The 9,396-nt window shown below is 38.6% G+C and overlaps 1 protein-coding gene across 1 annotated transcript in view; it reads right to left on the bottom strand.

The window, feature by feature from the left end:
• Window positions 1-9,396, bottom strand: part of prkd3 (protein kinase D3) — a 41,088-nt gene that overhangs the window by 17,350 nt on the left and 14,342 nt on the right. The window contains exon 3 of the mRNA XM_088433380.1: window positions 1,234-1,372. Coding sequence (XP_088289506.1) covers window positions 1,234-1,372 — 139 coding nt within the window. The remainder of the gene's footprint in view (window positions 1-1,233; window positions 1,373-9,396) is intronic.

The following is a 9,396-nucleotide window of genomic DNA, read 5'->3' as shown; positions in this document are numbered from 1 at the left end:
CAGAGTGAATATGCACACTCTACACGGAAAGGCCAGAGCCAGACGTGGGCAGACGTGAGATTTTTTAATAATTTTGTTATTAAATTAGCTCGTACTAATATATTGATGACAACAAAAATAGTTCATAAGAGTTTGATTTAAGATCTGATAAATCACTACCTTCCAAGGTATTCTTGATAAAAAAAACTAAATCGTAAAACATCAATATGGCACTGTACTGCTAAAAACCTTGTTTTTAGGCATTCCACGTTTTTTTTTTTTCTGTCTGAGTCACATGATAAGATTTAGTGGTACCAGGCATAAAAATAAACACGAAATTGAAGAAAACAATGTGGTCTAATAAGTTTTCCATTGACTCTACAAAGAAGTCTCAGTGGAGGCAACTGACCTAGGGCAACGTACGACATTACATATTTTTGTAAAAAAGAAGCTACTGAATCTGAATCGTTGTTTGTGCTCTGTAATTGGCTGGCAACCAGTTTAATTAAGCGGGAATCATCTCAACAGTCCTGGAAAGATCATAAAATATTTTTGAATGAATCTCGCTTAACCTCAAAATCCACATTTTCTTGTGAAATATCTTGTTATACAACTTGTTGTTTTCATTGGCTGTTAAATCTGCAAAATACAATGAATGTGACCTGCAACCGTGTGAAGAGTGTGGATGTTCTCCCCAAGCCAAACCAATATGGGTTCTCTGGGTACTCCAATTTCTTGCCACATTCCAAAACGATGCATGTTTAATTACTCACTCTAAATTGTCCTCAGGTGCATTTGTGAGAATGTATTTGTCCATCTTTGTGTGCCCTGCCATTGGCCGGCGACCAGTTCAGGGTGTATCCCGCCTATTACCGTAAACAGCTGGGTTGGGCTCCAGCAAGCTCACGAACCTTGTAAAGATAAGCGGTCAAGTTAATGGATGAATAGTTGCAGATGGCCAACCATTCATAAAAAATCATTTGCAAAACCCCACACACTGCATGAGTGACTTTCAGTCAAATTTGGAGATGTCTCTTGAAAAGCAGCAGGTGTATGATTCAAAGAACAGTTCATTGTGATTTTGTCATTAGTATGTTATTTCTCAATACACGGTGTAACAGCAAAATTTTAAAATTGGAAAAATTCCCAGAAAACCAAAATGATATTCCTGGTTCCACACGACTCCTGATTCTCTGTGCCCAAACCCACTATAAATAAATGACTTACTTTCACATTTCAAGACAGTATACATACCAGAGAGAACCACCTCAATTAGGTCTCCCTCGTGGATGTCTTCGGTTGAGGTCAGTCTCTGCAGGATGTTTTCATCATTTAGATCGTGGCGGAATAGCAAGATCTTGTCGTACATGCCAAAGAAGCCGCACTCTGGGAACTGGAGGGAGGTGTAAAGACCAGTCAGTTGAAAATACCTGTAAAGCCTTAGGAGTGACAGAAGTTGTGCATACATAGAAAAATACATGTTTATATGAGTATTGTTGTGTTAATATGGAAAACAAAAACAAGAAACAACAAAAAATGAGAGCTCTGAAAAGCACTAGGGATAATGATCAGTCCAGACTTGTTGGTCCTGTTTGCCTAGCCCGAGACAACCTCAATCTATTAGTGCATGGGCTGGTCATGAATTGACAGTAGTGTGATAGAGAAGCAATCAAAAGTCAACAAAAATAAGAAGAGGTAAATATTCTGGAAGTAAATTTTGGAGAATTACAGTTCAGAAAGTAAAGAATCGGTCAATTATGAGTCACTTCCTCAATGCTCAATTTCTTTAAAAGCAAGGCTTTTCCACGGCAGCAAAATACAAATCATACAGTATACACTTTATTTGGCAGTATTGCCTTCTTATCTCTTCCTACTCCATTTTCAAAGGCCATAAAAAATCCCATTTCAAGGATGGAAGAAAGGATGTGGTAGAAAATCAAAACCAGATGCACGCATGTTTGGAATTGTCCTGCATCAATGGTACTCAGGGTAAATTCAGGGCACTGTGATTGTGCTTGGAGCTTCATCTCAATGCCATGCCATGCAAAGTGCCACTGGGGGATCTAACAGCTGTTTCCCGTTGAACCGGGGTAGCACACAATGGGTCACCGTGATGATGCAAGTGTCACCCAAGACCACTAATGCTGGCAATGACTCTTCCAATATGGCATGTTGAGACACCTGCAGGTTCATAGCTGCCAGGCAGCAAATACAAAGAGACAGATTAATGGAGCTAGAAAAAAAATGAGCGTGTCACAGACTTGAATCCATCTGAACAGAAAAAGTGAAATTTCCAAACTTAAGGCGATCACCAAACCACTACTAATACATCTAAGGATTATTTTAGTGAGCAATTGAGATGCCAAATGATTTTGTCGACTAATTGTTGAATCGGATTTTCAAAACTTTTCATTTTTACCACTTTACTAAAATATCACTTGACATTTCAGAAATCATGATTTGCTTGATGGTTTGGTCTGTCACATGAGAAAAACAGAAAAATCTTGATCATTGCTTTGTAGAATAAATTCTGACATTTGTAAAAGTCTTACTTTAATTTAGTCCTGTTCAAATAAAGGTGCCAAGGATGACGACAGGGAAAAGGCTTTGTCTTTGCAATGTGAAGTGTAATAGCAAAAAAAATAAAGATTGGCATCAGATTTTTTTTCAGCCACTTTGATCCACTCTGCAATATTTTTTCAGTTTTAGACTAACCTGTATAAAGGCTGTAAAAAACAACAAAGTAACGTAAATTTCAACAGTTTTGTGTACATAAAAACAATAACCATCATAACATGCCCGCCTTAAATCTAATCACAGAACGAAAATATTAACTTATATTTAAATAAAGTTTTAAAAGGACTGAAGGTGATTCTGAGTGGCAAATAACGGTTTTGCTTCAAGGGTGACTGAATAGCCTACTTAAAATAAATTTAGATTTATTTGTGTTTTTGGTGCAGTATTCTGAAATCTAATTGGACACCTATTTTTAAAGGACTTTTGAGAGGATGTAGCTTTTTGCATTTTAAAATTTAAAAATACCCTGATGGGTAAACCTCCCACCATTTCAGCACTACTGTGCAAAACAAAGCAAGTAGCAAAAACATGTATTGGGAAATTTGGTCTTGATCTCTGAATTGTTTCATGTTTCAAAACCACATTCATGCATAGTCTCTCTATGGGGTAAACGCCCCCCCCCCCCCCCCCCCCCCAAAAAAAAAAAAAGTTTAGTTATGTTCCATTTCAGAAACTGCAATGAATACACGGCCATCCAATATAATCATTATGGGGACATCCCTGGCGGCACCTTTGAAAATTCAGTCAACTCTTGGAATTCAGACGGTTCACTCGAGCCATCTGCAGACACAGTGTCCAGAACATGAATTTCATATTTCAACAGAATTGTAAAAGTCCCCATAAATTTAAGGTCCAATGAAAAATATTGGAGGATACACTAAACTAAGGTTTATTCCATCTTCACCAGAAAGCTGACGCCATCTTGACCATTCCCTTGATTATCAAAGGCTTTCTTGATCCATGGATATTTGCCCAAGTACATTGCATGTTCCCTTTAGGAAGAAACAAACACCATCTAACTGCTCCCATTCACATACTTTTCAGGCCCTAAACCGCATAACCCTCTGAGCTGAACAGTACTGTTTACCTTAAACCTTCAAAACCAAAGTCGGTGAGTAGAGGGGGTTGGGGGCATCCTTCCTGTGGTGACTACTAAGTCACTGAGAGGTTTTTACTCAGCTGACATGACAGCTTTCAAACCCGTTCATACTTGCGCGCGCGCGCACACACACACACACACACACACACACAAACACACACACACACACACACACACACACAATTGTCAGTGCAGCTGCCAGCTGTAGTCAGCACTGCTTGGCATTCATTGCAAAAGTTTCCACAGAAAACAGGTCTCATTCCACCCCAGGAGCATCTGCAAGGTGAGAGGGCAGAGGATAATTCTTTTGTTCCAAACCTCATTAAAATAAGTGGAAGCCAGGGGTACAAGAACAATAGACTGGCAAGTTTCGGACACATTCCAACATTGCGTACCTGCATGCATACTTGAGTCGCATACTGCTTCCTTCCTGCATATAAAAAAAAAACATATACGTAGAAACAAACTACCGGTATTCATCATCATGCTCCTGTGCACATACACATGTCCTATTGCAGCATCACCAACACATTGTACTACATACATCTTTGGAGTCCACAATGACCGAGCATGTCTTTTGTCATGTTCAGACGGAAATCAATTGAACTGAGTGGTAACGACCACACACCCGCACCAAAGACCCTAAGCAGAGAATCTGCGTGTGAGGTCCACAAGTCAGCCTGGAAAGACGAGTGGAAAGGAGCTTTGCACTAGTACGCTTTTGTTAAACGTTATAATCTACCATTGATATGCTAAATGCTGTTATGAGAAAAGAGAGAAGGTGGTAGCAAAGTAGAGGGAAGTAGTGTGCATGAGGTGGCAAAGCCAGACAAAAGGGAAATAAGCTCGTATTTCAGCAGAAGTTAAAACAAATAGCGTCGAGAAACTCATGAATTATGCAAAATATTATGACACTAATTTAATTGAACAGTCCTTGAATCTGAATACGCTGATTTTACATAAACTACTACACTGATGGGTTTAAATAAACAATTAATCGACTTAAAGAAATTTTCCATTTCATAACCTGGTATTGATTCATAAAATCATAAATCGATCTGTAACTTGCATCTAAATGTGTGGTTGCTAAAACTGTTTATTGTATGCCAATTAGAGGTGTGTTTCACCTTGACCATACAGAAATTGAGTGTGTTGCTCCACTGCACCATTCGGAGAATGAGCGTGCACCAGAAACTAGTCCTGGTGCGCTGACTTGGCACTCTGACTGGGGATAGAGTGTGCCAGTGTGTCAAGCAGTACAACTGGACACAATTCCAAAATGGCCGTTGAGCTTGGTGCTGTTGGAAATTCATGACTTTTTTTTCAAGTCATATTGATAATTAGGGTATACAACTCTCTAAACTTAAAGCAACCATAAGTAAACCTAAATAAATAAATATGCCAGTAAAAGTAAGCGTCATTATCTTTGAGTTTTGAGTACCACTAGGGGTGCTTTATATTTTTACAGTATGTTTTTGCAATTTACTTTACACACCCTCTCCTAGAATTGATGTATTGAATTATTATTTTTGTCAGATCATGTTTAATAACATGAATTATTTATGTAACTGCATTGGTTTCGTTTTTAATGCATTATTCTTATTTTTGCCAGGACACCAAGCTAAACCAAAAAGTTTCTACTATTTGCCGCATTGCTTCTTTTGAAAATGCCTTCCATATTAAAAGCAAAAATGGTGCCGCATGACTTCTTTACCTGAATCAAAAATCAAGTAAATCAAATTGAAACATGAGCCTTGACATGACCCTGGAAACCAAAGTTATTACACAACCTGCTAAATAAATAAATAAATAACAGCACAGACCAACATGGGCACTCCCATCATAAACCAGCATACTTTTGTTGTGTTCACATGCTGGAAGGACAAGCACTCAATAAAATTTACATGATGGACTACCAGCATCACATGTTGGATCACCATCAGTGCCATGCTGTTCCACCAGCACCACCACCATCAGACCCGCACAAACCAGCATTAACCATCATACACCAGTAAAGCTTCCATTCTGGTCCATGGTGCATTTTTAACAGAGCAACCCTATTAAATATAACTTATACTGAATATCTGCAACAGGCTTCGTAGAAAAGAGAATAAACAAATGTGATTGTGATTGAGAGTAAATGCTGTGATCAATAATTAAAACTATATTAAGTTTCTTCTATAATTATAATTATAATAAACACAAGGCAGATAATGAATGAATCCTGGGGGGGGGTAACATTCTTGTTTTGTTTTTTTTTAATAATTAATTACAGTTTTATGTGATTAAGAATTTGCACATATCAGCACGTCCTATTTATGAAATGAGGCAGTGGTGGGTGGCAAAAGGGAAGTGGTGTTGAGAGCGGTGCACAGCGACTGACAGATGGCCGTGTGATTACAGTAAGGAAAAGTATGCTGCTTGGCCTGAGGCTACCTCACCATTTATTTATGCTGCAGGAATTCCCTCAGATCAGTAGGACGCTTCCACGGAAATGACAGGCATTAGTTTGCAGTTAAGAGTGAAATGCCTGTCTTATGAAAATCATTCAACACTCACGTTGAAAAAAGGAAGGAAATAAAACAGATGGGGAAAACTGTGGAGGATCACCATAACATGTGACCAGGAAGTCAATGAGAAGCCCATCACCTTTCTGAAGTTAAAGCCTAAAATACTGTTAATTGGCTATAACTTAGAGAGTAGGCTGAAGCTGTGCATCTGCGTATCTGTATCTAAATTTGGGCTGTTGGGAACAGAAAAGACCTTCAGGATGGTGGAGAAATCTCAAAGTCTACATTTTTTACCAATTTTTGTCAATTACTGAAAAGTTCCCTAGGCCAATATGCGGCCCTTTAGCCAGAGTGGGCCAAGTTTATTTGTATCAGATCTACAATAGCTTGTGGGTTCACTTTTTAGCTTGTTAATTTTGTTATTGATAGTTAACTTCTCGATCAAAGAAAATACCAAGTAGACACTATCATGCATACAAAGAGGTTGATTTGATGATTATGATGATGATGAGGATAATGATGATGATGAGTCTCCGTAAGAGACATATGTCAGGATTAGAGCCTATACATTGTACTCAATGACACACTGCTAAAATATTTTCTTGCTCTTATATACCCCTTATATGTGTTCATATACAATATTCAAAGGTTTACACACACACCAGACAAACACTCTCACTAATGAATATATAGAAATAATTAAAAACAATTAAAAGAATAAAATTTCCCAGTGTAGCATTCAACTAAAAGACATTGGAGCATTGATTTAGCTTGGGGTGCAGAGATAAAGAATGTCACAAGATCAGTGATACAAGGTGCTATTACCAGATAAAGACAAATGTTGAATAATAATGCTCCTTTTGTCAAAAATAATGCAGACTGATAACAATTTTTCATGTTTTTCTCTGTATGCCTTAGAAGAGACTTGAACTCCAGGGAATGTCACATCACAGCACACTAAATGTGCATAGATTTACACCAAATCACTTTTAAATAGTTGCCCCATCGGCACTTATATAAGAGGTCTGTGTGTAAAAAATGTCAACACTGAAAGTCCTCACTAAAAAAAAAATAAATAAATAAAAAACAGGAGTTGTTTAATGTGTTTATAACGACTAGATTTAGCACATCTTACCCATCATTCCATTTTCTTAGTCGCTTATCCTCACTAAGGTCGCAGGCATACTGGAGCCTATTCCAGCTGTCTTCGGCCAGTGGGCGGGGCACACCCTGAACTGATTGCCAGCCAATCACAGGGCCCACATAGACAAACAACCATTCACACTCCTGAATATATCTATATAAGGGCATTTTGGAGTGTGCTTCTATCTACCATGCACAATTTTGTGAGGAAACCAGAGTACCCGAAGAAAACCTACGCTGGCATAGGGAGAAAATGCAAGCCCAACACGGAGGCCGGATCGGGAATAGAGCCCGCGACCTCTGCACTGTGAGGCAGTGACATCTTCTCTCATGAAATGCACAACTTCACATCTTAATAAAGTTAGTAAATAGAGTAAACAAACAATACTCAATAGTAATCAAAATAGAGCACAAGAAGACAGTAGTAGTATTGTATCTGGTGATACATTTCAATTACATTCCAAAGAAACTAAATGAATAAGAGTGCTCAAGGCTGTGCGCACATGTTCACAGTTAACTGATAATCTCTGGGATACCTCCATGTCCCATCTATACAACCCCTAGCGTTAGGCCTCGTTTGAATTTGAATAACGCTGGTTATGTTCAGCTTATAACGGCAAGCAGAATGCTATTTCACTCATCAATATTTCAAAGGAATGTGTGCTGAAGCTGTGTAATTCTGCATACAATTGGTAAAACAAAGAAGCTTGAGAATGAACAAATGACTAAAGCTCTTCCTTTAACACATCCAACACAATTAACTGTTGTGTCCTTTATTTGACAGAGATACACTTTACATAGTCCAGAACTGACTCGCTGACATTCTCCAGAGTTTTTATTACAACCTGAAGACAGATTATTAATTCAATTTGCAAGAAGTGAACTGTTTATACAATGTCAGGCAGAAAGGGGCGGACTCCACCATCTGTCCACTGCTCAGATCATTTAGCAAATTGTTGTTAAGTGTTTTGCAAAGAGTTACAAAATGCTGCAGCTCAACTAATTACAACCGGTGACTGGTTAAGAAGCCGCATTGAATATACTTTCCCTCTAAAGTCAGTGTAAGGAAAAAGCATTTTCTCGGTCTGCGCCAAGGAAAACACATTACATCTGGACGTAGAAAGTACAAACTATAGGCCATGTGTGCATGCTTGCCTCAAATAGTTCATAGTTCATGTACAAAAAGGAGTCTTGTTCAATTGAAAAAAAAGGGAGAACTCATGCTGTCGCTCCCCAGTACATGCATACATGCATGTGACAGTGGGCCAGGACAGCAACTCCACATTCCCTGAGCCCGCAGCATAGATGAATCCTAACGGGGAAGGAGAGCAGCCAGAGATGAGTTGTGACATTTTTGCTTTCTGGGTCAGCTTATATTCCATTTCTGTAGCAGTCAATATGTCATATTTCAATCTGAAGTCTAGCTAGTTAATGCTATGTCATGGTAGATTGTATAAAAATCAATGATTACTTATGCTTCAAAAACTAAAGCAATCTTTGAATTAGTAAAGTATTTATCAGACACTTGACAATCCAACGAAGCACACAGAGGCATGCACAAAAATATGCATATATGAATTTTTTTTGTAATAAAAGGTAGCAATCCTGAAACTAAGCGCCCTCTACCCACCAACCGGACGACTGGCCGTTGTGGCCCCCTGCAGCATCGGCCAATTAATGCCAGCAGATCGGCTCAGAAAAATCACTCCAAACACACAGCGACAATGCCAACTACAATGTACTTTCTGCACATGGATTCAAAGTAGTACTCCTCCAAGCCATTGAGCAGCAGTAGTTATTATTCTTCATTTCAACCCAGAAGAATATTCCTCCTCTTTGGAGCAGAGAAACCAATAAATATTGGTTGTTCCACTGCTTATTAATCAAGAACAGAAAAAGGTAGAAGCAAACAGTTTTTCTGATGAAAGTCTAACCTTTCTTTTAGGGGGTTCCCGCAACCGTACAGCTCGTGGCACAAATATTCTGCACAATATTCTGTTTGCCTTCAAAGATCCATAATAGAATATGGAAAATTAATAACAGTTGGAACCTTTCACGCTGACAGTGGCACCTGAGTTCATGCTGCCT

The sequence above is a fragment of the Hippichthys cyanospilos genome, chromosome 14 (genome assembly GCF_059441005.1).
Source record: "Hippichthys cyanospilos isolate Australia breed blue-spotted pipefish chromosome 14, RoL_Hcya_1.0, whole genome shotgun sequence".
Taxonomy (NCBI): Eukaryota; Metazoa; Chordata; class Actinopteri; order Syngnathiformes; family Syngnathidae; genus Hippichthys; species Hippichthys cyanospilos.
Note: the sequence above shows the minus strand (reverse complement) of the source record. Positions and strands in the feature narration are given on the sequence as shown.